The sequence below is a fragment of the Sinocyclocheilus rhinocerous genome, unplaced genomic scaffold (genome assembly GCF_001515625.1).
Source record: "Sinocyclocheilus rhinocerous isolate Xijiao unplaced genomic scaffold, SAMN03320098_v1.1 scaffold1683, whole genome shotgun sequence".
NCBI lineage: Eukaryota > Metazoa > Chordata > Actinopteri > Cypriniformes > Cyprinidae > Sinocyclocheilus > Sinocyclocheilus rhinocerous.
In genome coordinates this window covers 5,886-27,247 of record NW_015656581.1, presented here as the reverse complement: position 1 = coordinate 27,247, position 21,362 = coordinate 5,886, and the positions used below count along the sequence as shown (strand labels likewise).

The following is a 21,362-nucleotide window of genomic DNA, read 5'->3' as shown; positions in this document are numbered from 1 at the left end:
CTGCACCCACTTTGACTGTGACAGAGGGGACAGGCATGCCATTCATCTCAGGTATGACAGCACACTGTGAGAGAGATCATCACAACACAATCACCCACTGTGCTCATGAGACAGAAAAGTGTGTGTGAGACAAAACAGTATCCACAAGTACACAAAATCTGACAAAACCTTCTGTTGTGGACATCCTCAAAGGTAAAAATGATTGATAAAGCATTTTCTTGAGTTATGGTTTAAGGTTAGTCTGTAGTCATTAAAGTGAATTTCATAAGAATTTTGTATCAAACAAAGTGATACAAAGTGTGTGTGTGTGTGTGTGTGTGTGTGTGTAACCTTAACTAACGTATAAGTATATAATAAACTATCTATCTTCAAAACTAAGCTAAATATGACAAAAGCTTTCTTTAGTGACATTCAGGGAAGTTTTCTTTTAGCGGTAGCTTTAGAAAAAAAAATTACTTAAGTCTACAGTGTGTCTTTGTCTCAATAGCTAAACCTGTGTGAATGTGTATAAAAATGATTCATAAATAATAATAAATGTAAAAATAATGTAAGTTTTTATTTAGGGATAAGGTAGGGTTTGCCATCGCCTGCAGTCATTATAATGAGCTTCATATAAAAACAGCAGAATTATATGAATGAGATAAACGTGTTCGCATTTGTACCGAGACTTCATCCAGGTGAGATGAGACTATGGCCGTCAGAGTGAACTCTTCCTCAGTCTCTGCCCTCGGGAGAATGTCTGGAGAAAGATCACACACAAATGTTTGTGCGACAGAACATTTAGATGTAGAACAAGACTTGATTTTATTCATGTATTTTCAGAAATATAAGTCACATTTTTTATAATCTGTAATGTACTGCAAGTTATATTACTGTTAAAGGGGTCATATGATGTTGCTAAAAAGAACATTATTTTGTGTATTTGGGGGCGTGTTAGAACGAGCCATTTTAGGTAGGCGTGGTTGACTCTTAACTTTTATAAAGAATATCTCTTTGGATTTGAGACTTTAGTCGTTGTAACTTTACAGATCTTCTTTATGCACCAAGAGCTTGTAACACTTCAAAGAGCAAGGAAAAATTGAAATCGCATATTGAAATCATATGACCCCTTTAACATCTATTAACACACACAGCGTGCATTTATTTTGTCTAAATTCTGTGCATCATACCTTGGGTTTTGGTAGCCTCACGAATAACCTTTTGCAGCATTTTCATCTCTGTGTCAACCTCATCATAGTTGACCTCTCGGGCATCCACTTTAGGTGCAGTGAAGAAGGAGGGGTCAGTGCCCATGTAGGAACACTGGAGATGACCGTCAGAGCTCAGAGTCACCACCAACCCCTTCAGCTCCCTGAAAACAGAACACATTTCAATGCATGTCTGTCTTTAAACAAAAAATATTTTCTGCTTAGACTACTGAAGGTCTCTTACTTCATGATCGGCCAGGGTTGGTTAAGTGATATATTTTTTATTTTTTATTAAAATGCTTTGATAAATAAGACTGAAGGCTAACAGCCATTTATTGTACTGTAGACACATTGTGCCCATTATGACATCAATATTTTTAGGATTTTTAATAGCATGGTGCGATTGGTTTCTTTCCATATTTTGTACTGTTGCTTTCTGACTGTATTAGATTGTACTTCTCTACAGACAACATTGTAACTTTGCACTTTTTAATGCTACTTGTCATGTTGTCATGTTGTTTTGGTGTATTTCACATATGATAGTTATGTCTGGATTTTTTTTCTCCCAAAGTCAAGACACATTACATTAAAATATCAGGCATTACAATATTTTCCTGACAGATAAAAATAGAGCCTGACAGGAAATGTATGGCTTATTCAGTCAAACTGATGGATAAGGAATATTTGTAGAACTACAATTTATTTGAAATGCTTTGTTGTGTTCCTCAAACTGCCAACCATAATTTAAAGCAGACTCGTTCGGGAAAAGGTGCATATTGGCATGCATCTAATTTGGATTGCTTCTACTAAAAGATGCATTTGCACCAAAATACCATTTGTTTGATTGAAAACATGGGCTTTAACTAAAAGATGTGAAGTGTTTTGTCCTGCCTTGATAAGCCCATTTGTTAACCTATTCTATCTATGTATGATTGTATGGTTAGCTGCATTTTATTATTTATCTTTAATATAGTAAAGTTTGAGAAAGGGAAGGTGTGAGTGGTTATGCGTGTGTGTGTGTGTGTGTGTGCTAGAGACGTGAACCAAGACAAGCACATCAGCTCATTTAGGTGGTGCTGACAGACGCTCTTTTAATGTGAGGCCAGTAGAAGAGAGACAGGACGGACAATGGCAGAGTGAGTGACCTGTGCAGGATGGCCAGAGAGACCAGTGCAGTTAAACACTCTCTCTACAGACGTATCTGTTACCTCTACATATGAGAACCACTCTAAGCAAACCCACAAACACTGAATGCTTTAAAGAGACATAGCGCAGACACAACCTTGAGAATGATAGCATATACCACACACAGCAGCTCATATTCAGTCTAACTTAGAACTCTAAGAATGGATGTTAAGGAGATTAAGGACAGACAGGAAAGATTCATTTGGGCAGCGCTCACTTACGGGAAGTTAGCGACACGTACAGCCACAGGCACACAGGACAGCTGGGACGCCCACTTCAGCGTCACATCCTGGTACACCAGCAGCATGTTGTTATGGTTACACATCAGGATGTTGGTGGAACCCTCAGAAACTGAAGACAAAGCCAGAGAGAAGACAGCTGAGTATGAAGGAGGAAGTGTGTTCAGATGGTCTGTGGTCTCTGGACCTCACATGGAGAGTCAATGCAGTAGTTAAATGATAGACTGCATCCACTTCCAAACCACCAGAAGACGTCTATCTCTCACTTTCCTACAAACCAACACCCCTCTCACCAACACACACATATACACATCTCCGTTCTGTGGCCAAAATGAAAGAAAGGGTCAGCCATCACGCTTCCGATGTGAACACTGTCATTCATTGATATGGGCAGCGACAAAATGCGAAAAATAGTTTTTGTGCGCAAAAGAGAAAAAAAAAACGACTTTATTCAACAATTCGTCTCCTCCCTGTAGCGCCATTTTGGAGAGTATCCACTGGACGTAAACAGCGTATGCTGTTCTGTGTCAGCTGCGTCACACGGAAACGCTGTTTTTGTTCAGATCAAATCACAACAACTTAGGAAACAGATCCATCATGACGCAGCTGACACAGAACAGCATACGTTGTTTACGTCCAGCTGATACTCTCCAAAATGGCACTACAGGGTGATGCGGAGGAGACGAATTGTTGAATAAAGTCGTTTTTTTTCTTTTTTCTTTTGGCCACAAAAAGTATTCTCGTAGCTTCGTAAAATTGCGGTTGAACCCCTGATGTCACATGGATTATTTTACAGATCTCCTTACTACGTTTCTGGACTTGGGAACATTTCAGTTGTATTGCTGTCTATGCAGGGTCAGACTTACGGGTTTGAAACGACATGAGGGTGAGTAATTAATGACAGAATTTTCATTTTTGGGTGAACTAACCCTTTAAACAGCACAGCATGAAGAGTTAAAGGCAGTATAGGTCACCTGATCCGTAGGGCAAGAAACAGCTGGGGTTGAACTCCAATTTCTTCATGAAGCGGATCTGACCATTATCCTTGAGACAAAAGAAATTTCTCTCCCCCAGCACAAAGATGGAGGACATCGCTGAAGATGTGTTGGGAACACAGATATCTAGAGCCTCTTCTCCTAACACCAGTGTCCAGTCAGCCTGAGGACAAACATACACACAGTCATATCCAAAGGCAAATACTCACACTGGAAACAGTAGCACTTTCAATCGGCAGGAAACGCACCGTCAGTCTCTTCCCTGAGCTCTTGCTCTGCTGATCAGAGTCTTGTCTGGTGTCTGCATCTGTGGCTACAGCCAGTGTCTCATACCTGAGTTTTAAAAGAGAAGACGATGTTAACTGCACCAATTAATCTAAACACAGAGACACTGGAGATTGTTCAATGCATCATTATTGTAGATGGATGCACAGAGGAAGACAAGAGTAAGAAGTGCAGTGTGGGAGTACTACACAACCAACACCAGAGAAGGCAGTTTTTGTCAGAGCCCTTGTTATTCTTAATTTTGACATTCATTTTCATTTTTACACCAGACATATATATCGGTTCAAAATATCGGTTATCGGTCTACTTGATCTGTAATAATCTGTATCGGCTTCGGCTCTGAAAAACACATATCGGTCGACCCCTAATTTACAGTAGGAAATTTACAAAATATCTTCATGGAACATGATCGTTACTTAATGTCCTAATGATTTTTGGCATAAAAGAAAAATCAATTTTGACCCATACAATGTATTTTTGGCTATTGCTACAAATATACCCCAGCGACTTAAGACTGGTTTTGTGCTCCAGGGTCACAATTTACATTATATTAAAAAAAAAAACATAGTCTTATGATTTTTCTTTATCATATCAACACTATAATTAATAACTAATAATATTTAATTGTGAACGTTTTGAGTATATAAATCTGACACCATCATCAAAAGCTATTTCCTCTTTTATTGTGCTATGTTACCTTCGCTCCCTTACGGATACCAAATGTGTCTGGAAATGAAACATGACCCATATCGTTTGCCACAAGGAGAACAGCAACACAGCAAAAATAAACAGTGGCGATCAATCAATGGAAATTTCATTCGGATGTAAAAACATTTCTCTAAGGATATGCTGGAAAAAGTGTTACGCCTAACCTACCATGTGCTTTCTGAAACACAATTTTTTTCACCTATTTTGTTTTCTAATACACTCCTGCACTTATTTTAAACATGGTGGAGACAGAGGATGTGTTTGATGATGTGTCTCTAAAATTTATATTTAAAGATATGACCAAAGGAATAATGAAAAAGTAAATGTACAGAATATCCACATATCCTGTACGTTCAATAAGAATGAATCTGCATATGGACGGATATGGCCAGTGACTATATGGACAATTGGTCAGGGAGTGAATTAGTCTCACCTGTAGCACTCCACCTGCCGGGTGGAGGAGACCGTGATGAAGGAGTCAGTGCGGATGCAGTAGCTCAGAGGGCCGGGCAACAAGAATCCTGGCAGGAAGCGACCAAAAGCATAAGTCTCCTGCTCAAAAAACATCAGCATCCCATCCATGGACTGGATACAGATGAAATGATGACCTGCACAACAGCACAGGAAATATTCAGTTGAGACAAGAGAACAGAAGGACATACTCAATAGTATTTTGCAGCTTTGTTGTGCAGATAAAAACACGAACAGATTTACATAGCCCAGATTTCCTCAATATTACACACACACACACACCAATGTTAAATAGTTACATTTATTATTTATCATAACAAAAAACTAAACACTTCTTCCTCCAACTAGTATAGTCTAGGTTGTTTATGGTTCCAAGTGATGTAGCGACTTGGTGAATTAATACAGAATGTGCACTAATAGCTCATCAAATCAGAATTCAGAGTCAGAACTGTCCTTTTAATAATAAGAAATAAACATCAAAGAGAATAGCCAAGCTAACATCGTTTATCAGTGTTTATTTGTCTATTGTGTTTGTGTCAAATCTGGGTCGTTCTGTAGTGTTATGATATTTATTCACTCCCATCTGTATTAGAAGTCAAACTATGCTATACATAAAGATGGCTCTGTACAAAAGTCCCTTTAATCCAGGTCAGTTCACACTGTCATCCCTAGGATTTTTTTTTTGAATGCAAGTAATAGGATAGGGGAAAGAACAATATCTACAGCTGCCGTATTAGGAAATATAATTTTTCTTATTCATATTTCTGTTGTGTCTTCTCCCTTTTATACTATCTAGGCTCTGTCATGTGCAGATCCAATGTGACTATTGGTTGATGTACTCCATCATAGAGACTGTGCTGCCTTCATGTGGTTGATAAGAGAACTGCCCAAAAAAAGGTACTACTGTAAGTCTAAAATCCTATTAAACGAACATGTGCTACTATTTTATTTATAGTGGGTCAACTTTAAGCAGCTGTCTTCACACAAACAAACCCCGAATTTACAGGCAGATGTTCATTGAGAATAAATAGAGCATTAAGTTTAAACTATTTTGAGAATGATGTGAATAAGAATGAATGTATGAGTAACGTTCTATTTGTTTTAACATGTGTTATTACATTAACATGAATTAACAATAAAAAAATGCCCCTTAATCTTAGCTAATGTTAATTTCAACATTTACTACTACATTATAAAAATCTAAACTATCAAACTATTCCATCTATTCCATCACACTAACGATCAATTATGTATCACAAGATAAAGACAGAAAAGGCAAAGAGAAGAGAATGTTCTCAGTTTTAGAATGAGATGTATTATGTGTGGAATGCCGATAATATCAATTACCTGTGACACCCCCAAAGGGTGGGAACACAGATATCTAGAGCCTCTTCTCCTAACACCAGTGTCCAGTCAGCCTGAGGACAAACATACACACAGTCATATCCAAAGGCAAATACTCACACTGGAAACAGTAGCACTTTCAATCGGCAGGAAACGCACCGTCAGTCTCTTCCCTGAGCTCTTGCTCTGCTGATCAGAGTCTTGTCTGGTGTCTGCATCTGTGGCTACAGCCAGTGTCTCATACCTGAGTTTTAAAAGAGAAGACGATGTTAACTGCACCAATTAATCTAAACACAGAGACACTGGAGATTGTTCAATGCATCAATATTCACTTCACCAGAACAACAATGCACTGAAGGTTTCTTGTACACAAGCAGTCCATTTCCCATGACCCTTACCTTGACCTTTTCAACAAGAAAGATAACGCACTGTAAAATCATACAAAAGTGTCTAATTCTGACATAATCTGTTAAAATGATATTCAAATAATTGTTTTTGTAATTATTTCGTTTTAGATAATTATTTTTACTAGTTTTCTATGTTATAGACATGTCCAAGGACTTGCTGAAGGGTTGTAAAGGTTGAAAAACCTTATATAAAACAAACCTAAGACAAAACCATTAATTTAATATTTTGTTCGACCCCCTGAAGTGGATGATGGACCTCCTCGATGGGAGTTTCTAGGTCAATTTAGTACCCTATTCTTGGAAAGTGTTTTGTCTCAAAAGAACAAGAAAATCCTGTTTTGAATTTGCAAAATGACCCCAAATTTCTACTGAATTGCTCTAGGAATGTTGGGTGGGTCTGGGGAAACGTTTATAGCAATGAGACACAGCAGTGATTATTTAGCTTTGAGAGCATGTTCGGAGTGTGCGTGTGTGTGCGCACATGTCTGGAACTGTATTCAGAAATCACTGACAGTCCTCCAAAGCTATCAGCAGGTCATGAGGAGTATTATGAGAATCAAAGGCTCTGCTGTCTCACCTCAGCTCAGATCTCCATTTTCAACAGCTTTAGCCAGATTGTGAAGATCATATTTCCTTCTTAAAGGTTCAGCTAAAAACGAAAATTCTATCATCATTTTACCCTCATGTCGTTCCAAACCCATAAGCCTTTCATTCATCTTCGACACAGAACTGCAAAATATGCAAGTAAATGCACAAAAGAATGGCTCAGAAGAAATTAAGAGTTTTTAAATGTCCAAGTCAAGCTCTCAGTCAAATGAAAATAATGTGTAGTGAGACATAAAACATGTAAGAGGACCATCTAATATCACACATTCCATCACACTAACGATCAATTATGTATCACAAGATAAAGACAGAAAAGGCAAAGAGAAGAGAATGTTCTCAGTTTTAGAATGAGATGTATTATGTGTGGAATGCCGATAATATCAATTACCTGTGACACCCCCAAAGGGACCACATGTCATGTTGCAAGCTGTTCTCTGTAAGCTGTGTTCATACACCAGTCGCAGCTGATACTGGTCACCATGTTCAACATTCCCAGCAGTACCTGAGAAAACCAACACCAGCAAACACCACATCTGCAAGAGCACATACATTTGGTGCACAAAATCTGAAGACCAGATAAAAATAAGACAGATTGACTTTTTAAGTTAAACTGAACTTCTATCTTGACAGGTTGTCATGAACGTAAAATAAATTCAATTTTTATGAATGGATTCTGCAATTCTGTCCAAATTGTGGAAATCATAGGGCCCTAAAATTATTTTACGTACTCCATGGCTATGGGCTGCTGACCCCAGAACCCACTTTGGGAACCCCTGGTCTACAATTATAATATCAGTGTAAAGTCAATAAAGAAAATACAAAAATGACCACTGCATGTGTACAGTTCTGTTTAAGAGGTAACGGCTTTTCAGAACAAAAAAAAAAAAAAAAGTCAACTCCTAATATGCATAAATAGTTGCATTTATTATTTTGAATCACTAAAGTCTAAACACTTTTTCCACCTCCTAACTAATATAGAGTAGGTTGCTCTGGTTCTGAATAATGTAGCAACTGAATTAATGCAGATTGTGCGCTAATTTTATTTGTCTGCATTCTGCAATGGCTTCGAAGCAGCTCATCAAATCAGAATTTAGAGTCAGATCTGTCCTTTTAATAATAAGAAATAAACATCTAAGAGAATAGCCACGGCCCAAGCTAACATAAAATCAGTGCTTATTTGTCTACTGTGCTTGTCAAATGTTTTCTGGGTTGTTCTGGGGCCAGCTGCATAAACTTAGCCTCTATATTAAGACAGTGCCTTAAGTACTAGCAGTTAGCCAATAAGAAATCCATCATTTTTGGATTTAACTTAGACTAATCTATGCTTTTATGTAACTGAATTAAAAAAAAAATTGATAACCAGTCTTGAAGAAAAAATTGGATGACTAACTTGTAAGACCAGTCTAAACCTTTCATGCAACTAGCCCCTTTACTGTTATATTTATTCACTCTCATCTGTATTAGAAGTCATACTACAGTATGTTATACATAAAGATGGTTAAATGATTAGCTCTGTACAAAAGTCCCTTTAATATAGGTCAGTTCACACTGTCATCCCTACATTTTTTTTTTTTTACAAGTATTGCTGCTATCTACTTGAATGGGAAAAGACCAATATCTGCAGCCAGCATTTTAGGAAATACAATTTATTATTACAATATTTATCTTGCGTCTTCTCCCTTTTATACTCTCTTGGCTCTGTCACGTGCAGATGAAATGTGACTAATGGTTGATGAACTCCATCATAGAGACTGTGCTGCCCTTATGTGGTTGATAAGAGAACTGCCCAAAAAAAGGTACTACTGTAAGTCTAAAATCCTATTAAACGAACATGTGCTACTATTTTATTTATAGTGGGTCAACTTTAAGCAGCTGTCTTCACACAAACAAACCCCGAATTTACAGGCAGATGTTCATTGAGAATAAATAGAGCATTAAGTTTAAACTATTTTGAGAATGATGTGAATAAGAATGAATGTATGAGTAACGTTCTATTTGTTTTAACATGTGTTATTACATTAACATGAATTAACAATAAAAAAATGCCCCTTAATCTTAGCTAATGTTAATTTCAACATTTACTACTACATTATAAAAATCTAAACTATCAAACTATTCCATCTATTCCATCACACTAACGATCAATTATGTATCACAAGATAAAGACAGAAAAGGCAAAGAGAAGAGAATGTTCTCAGTTTTAGAATGAGATGTATTATGTGTGGAATGCCGATAATATCAATTACCTGTGACACCCCCAAAGGGACCACATGTCATGTTGCAAGCTGTTCTCTGTAAGCTGTGTTCATACACCAGTCGCAGCTGATACTGGTCACCATGTTCAACATTCCCAGCAGTACCTGAGAAAACCAACACCAGCAAACACCACATCTGCAAGAGCACATACATTTGGTGCACAAAATCTGAAGACCAGATAAAAATAAGACAGATTGACTTTTTAAGTTAAACTGAACTTCTATCTTGACAGGTTGTCATGAACGTAAAATAAATTCAATTTTTATGAATGGATTCTGCAATTCTGTCCAAATTGTGGAAATCATAGGGCCCTAAAATTATTTTACGTACTCCATGGCTATGGGCTGCTGACCCCAGAACCCACTTTGGGAACCCCTGGTCTACAATTATAATATCAGTGTAAAGTCAATAAAGAAAATACAAAAATGACCACTGCATGTGTACAGTTCTGTTTAAGAGGTAACGGCTTTTCAGAACAAAAAAAAAAAAAAAAGTCAACTCCTAATATGCAAAGTTTTACGGCAGTATTTGAGAGGAAGTACAACATAAGGTAGGTCTGAATCTGTGGAAAACCAACCTGACACAGCATAGACAGACAGCTTCCTGGGGTGAAGCACTGCCAGATGGAGCAACTCTGAACAACTACAATACAAGACAAAGGGAGAAAAGGGAGGTTTTTTTTTTCCTTAAATCTCTCACAAAAATGCCTGACTCAGCTCTTTTTAAAGATGTACATGCAGTAACAAAGGAATTCCAACATTAACCCTATAATGCCATATTTGACATATTTGATACACAAAATTCTAAGGCCACTAAATGATCCACATTATCAAAACTTTGCTCCTGGCATCTTTGGCATCTTCTATATGCCTTCTGTTGTCTGATTGATAGTTTATAAAAAGGCGTTTTAGTAGTATACTAAAAACGTCCACCTTCAGATCCATGTGTCTTTTTGCTGTGAAATCTTTACTGATTTGTATAAAGTAAATTTAAGAATAACTTTTTCATTGTTAATATATGTGACCCTGGAGCACAAAACCAGTCTTAAGTCGCTGGGGTATATTTGTAGCAATAGCCAAAAATACATTGTATGGGTCAAAATAATTGATTTTTCTTTTATGCCAAATATCATTAGGATATTAAGTAAAGATCATGTTCCATGAAGATATTTTGTAAATTTCCTACTGTAAATATATTAAAACTTAACTTTTGATTAGTAATATGCATTGCTAATTACTTCATTTGTACAACTTTAAAGGCAATTTTATCAATATTTTGATTTTTTTGCACCCTCAGATTCCAGATTTTCAAATAGTTGTATATCGAACAAATATTGTCCTATCCTAACAAACCATACATCAATGGAAAGCTTATTTATTCAGCTTTCAGATGATGTATAAATCTCCATTTCGAAAAATTGACCCTTATGACTGGTTTTGTGGTCCAGGGTCCACCAGACTGAGGCAACTTAGGTTTACTTGATTGATCCATATATATTTTTTTAGAAAAATAATGTTAAAATGTTAAAAATCAGGCTTTAGAGGAACATTTTCTTTGTTCATTATATTGCGCTGCATTATATGTTTTGCCCCCATCATGAAAACTACAGAGCTTTGATCATAAAATCACAAAAAAATTATGGGTTGTTTCAACCCAACTTTGGGTCAAATATGGACTAACCCAGCTGTTGGGTTAAATTGTTTTATTACATTTTTAACCCAAAAGTTGGGTTAGTCCATTAGGGCTGTCAAAATGGCTGAAAAACTAAATTCAAATTTTTTACTTAAATATTATCAAAATTCGAATTATATTCGAATTTAAAATGCATAATTTCAGTTAGGGTGAAGAAAAACTTTTGGCTTCACTCCTGAGGCCACAAGAGGGCGTCGAGCAAAATATTACTAACGCACATTTAATCAAATCATAAGATAACTTGCCTATCTGTGAAAAGTCTCGAGATGTGTTTTTTCAAAGTTGAACTTGCATTAATTTTATATGACTTTCTAAACATGCGGCTCTTTTGTGCGAGACACGAGAGCAACGGTGATAGATGTCCTTCTAGAAAATGCACGAAATATGTGTTCTGTGTGAATGGCTTGGTTTCAGTTTTGACGTAAACAAGGTCTTCTCCGCATTGATGTTCTCTTTTCCCGCAATATTTGTAATTAACAACGCAGCAGCGCCGCATCTAGTGACTTCAACTGGATAGGTTAACAAAAACATTCAAATGCAATGACACTTACATCGCATCTCGTGCGCCACTGATAAAGCTGCCTCCTCAACGCACACCTAAAATTCCAATGCAATGTTTTTGCATTCGAATGTGGATTTTTATTTTAAATTCGACATTCGAATTTTTTTTGACAGCCCTATAGTCCATATTTGACCCAAAGCTGGGATGAAGCATTTTTTAGAGTGTAAGCATTTAAATATCATCTTACAAAGACATATTATTGGGAGATACAGAGTGACAACTGATATTTATACATTTTATGTAAGTAGTCTGCTATACTGTTTTCCTTCTTGATTATGAGCTCCATATTCTCCTATCATACTGTAGGAGACATAAAAGCCTGATGTATCAAATATGATCTGCCTTAAACCAGCTATAGATCAGACCTACAGAGAAGAACAATTCTTCTATTCAAACATGATACATTTCTAAATATTGTGAGATGCTGCTTCAGGTTAAGCATTAGAACTTCAACTAGACAGTGGCCAGGAATCAATAGAACAATAAATGTCTTTTATCAGACCTCTCTGCTGTGATCATCACTTCATGTGCATTATGTTCAATGACTGAAGTTGAAAAAAAAAATCTGGTCCTCCACTTGTTTACATATTGGTGATTGTTTCAGCCAGTCTGAGCAGAGAGTAAAGCCTCAATGTTTTAGCTTTGGATTTTCTGTGTGTTGCCAAACAAAAGTAAGGTTCTCTATTGGAGAGATTAGGAATAACATATGCACAAATGAAAGGAAAAAGTCCCAGTATGCCAAGAACTCAATGAATACCAAGGTATTTCAACTGCTCTTTCATGTGGCAGATCTTTTAGAAACAAAACAAATTAGCAATGATTATAAGAAATTAAAAAAGCAAATAATCTAGGCTGATACAAATGCATACAGTATACTTGCATATCTCAACATTCTAGAAGTACCATGGTATAAGCTACTATATCAGGCATTAATAGCATGGTACTTTGATACATACAGCACCAAAGCATCCTGCAGTGTTTCAGGATGTTAGTTCTATCATATTAAAAGTATACTTAAAACTGGCAAAAGTCATCAAACTATCTAACAAATAACACAGGAGATAATTCTGTTATTTGTGTATGACATTTAATTGTATTTTTTATGAACATATCAATTATTTACCATTGATAAAAACAATTATTTTTCTTAAAGGAGCCATTATAAGATTCCATTATAGGAATCAGAAGTGACAGTTTCTTTCGCAAGTTTGAAAATCTGACTGCATTTGCTGCAGACATAGTATGAAGACAGTATAAGAGAACATAGAGTACTAATCATAATTAATGTAGTTGCATCATAATTTGGAATATGTGTGTTTAGAATTAGGCACATAATAAAGACTACAGAAGCCCTGTGCTGCACTTCCCTTGAGTAGGGTACAAAATAGGACTTGAAGCTGCAAAAAATATCAGTGAAGTATCAGTGAAAGGAGTTGATAACCCTAAAGTAAAATGTTAATTTTCTGAATAAACACCTGGTTTGTATGGTTTATTTAATTTCTAGTAATAAACATCATTAAAAAATTAAATAAACCTCAAAAAACACCAGAATAGGTAACAGAATTTAGAGAGAAGAAATGTTGGTTTCCAGTACTTGATACGCTTTAATTAGATTTTTTTATTTCAGAAAAATATGGGACATGAAATAAACAAATACTTTATCTAACTTTTATCATTTTGATTGATTGATTAATTTCAGATTGATAAATGTGCTGATTATGATTTTGTAGGGATGTGGTTGAGTTGGTAGTGATGACTGTTGTAATGTGAATCTGAACAGTCACTCATAATGGTAGAAACAGCACGTGAGACTTACGAGACAAACTCGCCCATCTCCACTTGAATGATGGGATCAGGCAATTGAACCTCCAGCAGCTGGGCATCAGCTTCCGTCTGCTCATCTGGTTTAGCAGGGTGTGGTGAGAAGATGCGTAACATCCCCATAAAACTGCCCACTACAATCTTATCTGGATTAGAGAACAGGAGAGAGAAAGAGAGAATGTAAACAGCTTACAATCCTACTCCAGGGTCCCTTAAGTAATTACGTACATGCTCACTCTTCAAATATGGGTCCGATTGTTGACCAGTGTTGGGAGTAACGCATTACAAAAGTAACGATATTACAGTAGTATATTACTTTTTGCTGTAACGCAGTAATATAACGCATTACTAATAAAATTTGGGTAATATTATTACTCGTTACAATCTCAGTAACGCACGTTACAACAACATATTTTAACTCAAAATTAAGTGGTGAATTTACCAACACCGCAAAACAGCACCAGACAATAAATTCCGCGGGTAAAATACTTTGTCTATTTCCTGTTGCTGTAATTCGATGGTTGAGATGACTGAGACGGATTCTACATATGTGAGATGGGCATAGCCTACTGCGGGGTCGGAGAAGAGAAAATGCGGCGGATGAGCGCAGACAAGCAACAGAAATTAAGTTTAAATAAAAAATAACAATTTGTTTTTATTAAATCATAGTCTACATATAAAAGATTATTATTATTATTATTATTATTATTTCTGCAGTTTAGCGCCATCTGCTGTCAGAGAGTGAAAGTGCGCTTTCATTCAGTGCGTCTCTCACATGTTCCGCCATGTGCCTCTCGCTCGCGCTTGTTTACATCAGAGTGCGCACGCATCTTTCATGCAGCATACGGCGGTGTTGTGCATTTTGACCAGTTGATGGGAAAAGTATTCTTAAAATTCATTCAAAATTCGGAATAATTTGTAATATATAATTATTCACGGTATTTAGAAGTGCCCACGATAACAATATCGTGCATATTCATTACCGTGATATATCGCATTACCGAATACCGGCACAAGTCTAACGCGAAATATATTTGACTCAAATAATTAACCGATTAACAAAACGAAAGAAAAAAGACAATATTGTAAAATATGCTGCTGAGTTTGGTTCATTTTTGTGGCGCTGCGCTCTGCAAAAGTTCACGGAAAGGAAACCGAGATGACAAGCGCATCCTAAAATAAACGTAAACACATTGCAGTTTCGAAGGGTCGTTCAGCCTGAGCTCGGGCCAAGCACATATTTGTTCATGTGAAGAGTGTGATATTTTCTTTTCTTTTTTTTTTTTTCGGAAAGCGCGTTAAGTAGCCTACAAAAGCATGGTTTACATACTAAATAGGCTAATAGTTTAGCATTCAAATACATCGCGAATATGAAAACATTTGGATTCGTGCCGAATGATAGAGGTAGGCTGCGTGAGAACAAAGGCGTTTGCTTTCAGTTTCGCTTTAACTTAATTCGTTTTGGCTTGTTTAGCAACTTATATTTTTCATTCTTGTTTTGTTCTGAATACAGTTAAATTTGAAGGATTTGTTGTGGAGTGAGGAGAACTAAAATAGTCTATAGGCTTGCTATTGTGTTTAATGCTTGTTCATTAGGGCCTATAACATTCCGCTTTATTTACCGCTATTATTTCTGAATGTAGGCTAATTGCGGTTTGTGCTTGAAAGTGAAAGTAACTCACAAGTAACTTAAAAGTAGTGTAACGCATTACAATTCAGAGACAGTTATATTGTAATGTAACTAATTACTTTTAAAAGGAAGTAATAAGTAATATATAATGTATTATATTTTGGAAGTAACTTGCCCAACACTGTTGTTGACACTACAATATACAAAATGAAATGTCAATGTATTTAAATTGAAAGAAAAATATCCTTCTTTTTCTTACACCCCATGACGCTTTGCGCAAATTATGGGAGTAACTTCCATTAAGCTGTACACAATCAGCAAAAGGTTTGCTCTATAAACGCAATAATAAGCACGTTCAAAAACTGGATACAATGAGGTGACGTTATTCTACTCACCCTTCAACCATCGATCATTTATAAGGAAATGTAAAAGTGTAAAGCATTAACAAATTACTTTCAACATACATGGATAACCCCTAAAGCTCAACAATTACAGTTAGTATCTGTATGAAAACAAACCTGGAAACGAAAGATCCTTTGTGCATTGCAGAGAATTGTTCATGAGATATCTCATAAATAAAATAGGGAGAGCAGATCACAAACACGCAGTACATGTTGTCGTTTTTCATACTGTTACAATGGAATACAAAAGAAAAGAAAAAAAGAATGCAGCCGATTGAAAAGAGCTCTTCCTTGGATATTCTTGTTATATCACATCACATTAATATACCAAGTGTTGCCTTATTCTCCTAATATCTGAAAACAGAACATAAAGGAAAATGTACACCTCATTCAGTCAAACTGACGAATAAGGATTATTTGTAATTCGGCCTTATGATTTGAAAGGATTTGTTTCAGTCTTTTTGTGTGGAACTTCCCCAAACCGGAAACAAATCAAAAATCACATTTCTCAATGCAAAATTGCAAAGAATTTAGGTCTTTCACCAACTACCATACATAATATTGTGAAAAGATTCAGGGAATCCAGAGAAATCTCAGTACATGTAGGGCAAGGCAGGAAACCTCAGGTGAATGTGCATGACCTCTGAGCCCTCAGATGGCATTGCATACGAAACCGTCATGCTGCGGTGTTCAGGCATGTGATCAGCTAGAGAGAAAAAAAACTGGAAAATCTGACCACGCCCCTTGCACTTATTATTCTTATTATTTTTTTATCACATTAAAAGATATATCTTATATTGTAATACTACTAGTGCTGTCAAATGATTGATCTTTAAGTAATAAATGGAAAGCAAGTTAAATTTAAATATTTTTCTTTTCTTGCTGAGCCGAAAAATTATCCGATCCGTGGGTCAAAAACCGTAATGTGATCCGAACCGTGAGATTTGTGATCCGTTGAACCACTACTATCCAGACTTTCACCAGTGACAGATGCAAAAGCAAATGCCTGTCATGGTATGGGGGTGCAGCAGAGCAAACGGCATCAGTGATTGGCATATGTGCGAATGTACCATTGGACATGGAGGCATATATTGGGATTGTACAGAGACTTATACTGCCATCAAGACATCTTTCATGGGAAGTCCATGGTTATTAGATCAAGACAATGCCAGGTCTCATTCAGCATGTGCTACAACAGTGATCTGTAGACACATGTGGATGTGACTGACTGGCCAGCAGATCTGTCTCCTATTGAAAATGTATGGCCCATCATGAAAAGGAGAATCAGACAATAACGACTACGGACTGATGAGCAGCTGTAGTCTTGTATCAAGCAAGACTGGACAAAAATTGTAACACTTTAACTTTAACAATTAGTATCCTCAATTCTCAAATGATTAAACATTGTAATTAAAAGGACAGTTGATGTGACAGAGTGTTAAACATGTCTCTGTCCCAACTTATTTGTTTATATTTACAAAATACATTTAAGTTGGTCAGTGCAAACATTGGAAATCTTGTCTTTGTACGTTTGTCAATTAAATAAAGTTTAAAGAGAATGAACAAATGACAGATTCTTGATTTTTATAGCATTTTAAAAAATGTCCCAACTTTTTTGGAATTGGGGTTGTACTACTACTGCAATATTTAATGAGCCATGTAATAAGTAATTTAACTCACCATATCCACTTCCACTGTTATCCACATCCCCAACACACAGACACCCCTGGTCAAACTCCTCACCCTCACCCAGCACTGATGCCCACCAATCACGAGCCTTAAATAAAGACATCCTGTAAAGAGATGACAAGAGAGGTGAAATTTACTTACTGTATTAGTACCATCTGCCTCCTTCAAATCCTTGAGTGCTGTGAAAAAAATTTCACCCATGTCTGATTTTCAGCATTTTTGCACATTTTTACATTGCATGTCATCAGATCTTAAACCAAAACTTATGCATGCATAAAAGTGAACCAGAAGCAAAAAAAAAGCATTAACGAAGTAATTACAGCCAGTGCCCCTGTGTGAAACAGTGACTGAATTAATAACTGGATATACCCCATCAGCATCAATAATCACATCTAAACAGTTTCCTGTAGGCATTTATGGGTTTTTCACACTGTGGAAGAATTTCAGCCCACTCTTTCTTTCTTGCAGAACTGCTTCAGTGACATTCATAGGCTTTCAAGCATGAGCTGCAGTTTTAGATCCTGTACAGTTTTAGTCATTTGTAACTTCCACCACCAGAATTGACAGTTATGATATGAGCTTCATCTTAGATTTACGTTTTCAGCTCAGCTTTACTTTTCACTGAATATAACTTGGCTTATGGCTTGGAAAAATGTAGCATCATATCACTTGCTCACCAATGGATCCTCTGCAGTGAATGGGTGCCGTCAGAATGAGAGTACATACAACTGATAAAAAAACATCACAATAATCTACAAGTAATCTACATGACTCTATTTAATCAATTAACATCTTGTGAAGTGAAAAGCAGCATGTTTTTAAGAAACAAATCCATCATTAAGGCATTTTTCATTTAAACAATTGCTTTTGGTCAAAATACGAGTCTATATTCCATAACAATGCTTCCCCCAGTAGTGAAGGTGCATCCCCTGTTGTCCTCTCACATCAAAATCTACCAACAGATTACAACTGTTTTGGACTGTTTTCACTTGTAAATGGTGCTTGATCTGTACATATGGATGAAGGACTTTAGCCAGAAGATGTATTTTAACTGAAACTGAACTCTCATTCTGATGGCACCCATTCACTGCAGAGGATCCATTGGTGAGCATGTGATGTAATGCTAAATTTCTCCAAATCAGTTTGGATAAAGAAACAAACTCATCTGCATCTTGGATGGCCTGCCCTGAGGGTGAGAAAGTATTCATATTTTTGTATTCATTTTCATTTTTTATATTCCTTTAAGGTTCTTTTATTCAATTCAATTCATTTTATCAACATGCTCTTGGATAGATTTCAGCATAACAGCTACTACAACTATTATTGAGGTATTTCCACTAATCTATATACAGGTGCATCTCAATAAATTAGAATGTCGTGGAAAAGTTCATTTCAGTAATTCAACTCAAATTGTGAAACTCGTGTATTAAATAAATTCAATGCACACAGACTGAAGTTCCTTTTGTTAAGCCACTCCTGAACCACAGACAACATCAGAGGCATGTTACCTGGGCTAAGGAGAAGAAGAACTGGACTGTTGCCCAGTGGTCCAAAGTCGTCTTTTCAGATGAGAGCAAGTTTTGTATTTCATTTGGAAACCAAGGTCCTAGAGTCTGGAGGAAGGGTGGAGAAGCTCATAGCCCGAGTTGCTTGAAGTCCAGTGTTAAGTTTCCACAGTCTGTGATGATTTGGGTGCAATGTCATCTGCTGGTGTTGGTGCATTGTGTTTTTTGAAAACCAACGTCACTGCGCCCGTTTACCAAGAAATTTTGGAGCTCTTCATGCTTCCTTCTGCTGACCAGTTTTTTGAAGATGCTGATTTCATTTTCTAGCAGGATTTGGCACCTGCCCACACTGCCAAAAGCACCAAAAGTTGGTTAAATGACCATGGTGTTGGTGTGCTTGACTGGCCAGCAAACTCACCAGACCTGAACCCCATAGAGAATCTATGGGGTATTGTCAAGAGGAAAATGAGAAACAAGAGACCAAAAAATGCAGATGAGCTGACGGCTCATTTGCATTGAGCTGAAGGCCTTCTTTCTTCAGGAAAGAAACCTGGGCTTCCATACCACCTCAGCAGTGCCACAAACTGATCACCTCCATGCCACGCCAAATTGAGGCAGTAATTAAAGCAAAAGGAGCCCCTACCAAGTATTGAGTACATGTACAGTAAATGAACATACTTTCCAGAAGGCCAACAATTCACTAAAAATGTTTTTTTTATTGGTCTTATGAAGTATTCTAATTTGTTGAGATAGTGAATTGGTGGGTTTTTGTTAAATGTGAGCCAAAATCATCACAATTAAAAGAACCAAAGACTTAAACTACTTCAATCTGTGTGCATTGAATTTATTTAATACACGAGTTTCACAATTTAAGTTGAATTACTGAAATAAATTAACGTTCCACGACATTCTAATTTATTGAGATGCACCTGTAATACACAGACAACAGAATAGAATAGACAATTTGGATCTAAATATTATTTTTTTTTATATATATACTTATATTTTTTCATTCCCATCAGGTGCATTTTTACCAAAGTGACTTACAGTAATGTGCACAAAGCTCAGTAAGGGCAAATACCAGGACATGCAGCTGAGATACATTATTAGACCTAATGTTTGTACATATTGGTGGACCAAATACACAGATATTAAAATAGAAGAGCAACCACAGCAGAATAAATACTGCTGGATCTCATTACACTCATGTATTTTATGTTGGAGTAAAAATGCAAGCATAAAGACCCCTCCAGAAAGACCAGGTCAAATCATTCCCTGACTTTGTTTGCAAGTGGTCACTTCTGTGCACATGGTCTTTGATGCTGACTGAACCACTGGGTCTGCCGGACATACAACTGATTGCAGAACATGACAGACAGGTCACATGACTTGCAGATTTCATTGGCTGGGCTGCAGCCCAAGCAGCTTTCCTAACTAACTGCTGACTGCTTAACAAAGCTAATCCACACACCAGAGAGACACAGAGAACAGGAAATGCAAGGAAGTAGACCAATCCAATAAAATGGACAGATTTCTGTGCATTGGCATAATATATAAAACTTTTCAGCACATAAAATACCGAAGAGCGTTATCTAAAGAATATATGGTGGTTATCTCTAATAGAGCCATAAAATCATAAAGAATTAGTCCAATATAAATAGCACCAATATGACTTTTTAACAAGAGGGTCTACAGATAACGTTACAGCAAATATTGAATTAAACTATGATTATAAAATCTAGTTGATATGCAGTATTGATTTACTTAAAAAGCACGCTGGGTTCTTACATTTGAGTCAATATTCTAGAAAATCAGAGAGCATCCATACTAACCTGTTAACATCGATTTTTACGATATGAGAGCCTTTACATTCCTGTGAATGCGATAGTAAATCATATAACTTATCCAGTGAATGACAGAATGTTGAGTGTTCTGCTGAATCTACTCAGCTTTGTTTGTTCGTTGCGCTTGCTGCCCATACTGCTCTACTCTCACTATTGTATCGTTCAAAGTGACGCTGTTCTTATTGGTACAGATTAAATACATAAAGTTGTTTTGTTCTACCTTGAATGCAGTGATATTTTCTCCAGTAATGTGTGGTAAAACAAGACAGCTCAAGACATCTCAGCTTCTCACACTCGACCTGCTGTTGTCATGGTACTGACACCGACGCTGAAGCCAGAACTGTGTAACGTGACAGCGTGTTATCAAAATAAAAGTCCCTGATCCTCACTCACCAGTTTTCCGTTAACAGCAATAAAAAGTGTATCTGTTATATATATATATATATATATATATCTGTCTGTTATATAAAAGGCATATATTGACATCAAATGTGACAACCCGGATGTTTAGTTTTTTTTGGAGGGGGAGGGTGGT

At 36.6% G+C, this 21,362-nt stretch overlaps 1 protein-coding gene across 1 annotated transcript in view; it reads right to left on the bottom strand.

The window, feature by feature from the left end:
* The window catches only part of LOC107720170 (protein PTHB1-like), a 90,060-nt gene extending 68,901 nt beyond the window's left edge, over positions 1-21,159 (bottom strand). The window contains exons 1-12 of the mRNA XM_016527803.1: positions 21,048-21,159; positions 17,470-17,582; positions 13,754-13,904; positions 10,261-10,325; positions 9,674-9,787; positions 5,033-5,207; positions 3,855-3,939; positions 3,586-3,769; positions 2,594-2,723; positions 1,170-1,351; positions 663-739; positions 11-64 (exon numbers count right to left, since the gene is read on the bottom strand). Coding sequence (XP_016383289.1) covers positions 11-64; positions 663-739; positions 1,170-1,351; positions 2,594-2,723; positions 3,586-3,769; positions 3,855-3,939; positions 5,033-5,207; positions 9,674-9,787; positions 10,261-10,325; positions 13,754-13,904; positions 17,470-17,581 — 1,329 coding nt within the window. The 5' untranslated portion in view covers position 17,582; positions 21,048-21,159. The remainder of the gene's footprint in view (positions 1-10; positions 65-662; positions 740-1,169; positions 1,352-2,593; positions 2,724-3,585; positions 3,770-3,854; positions 3,940-5,032; positions 5,208-9,673; positions 9,788-10,260; positions 10,326-13,753; positions 13,905-17,469; positions 17,583-21,047) is intronic.
* Positions 21,160-21,362: the final 203 nt, after the last annotated feature.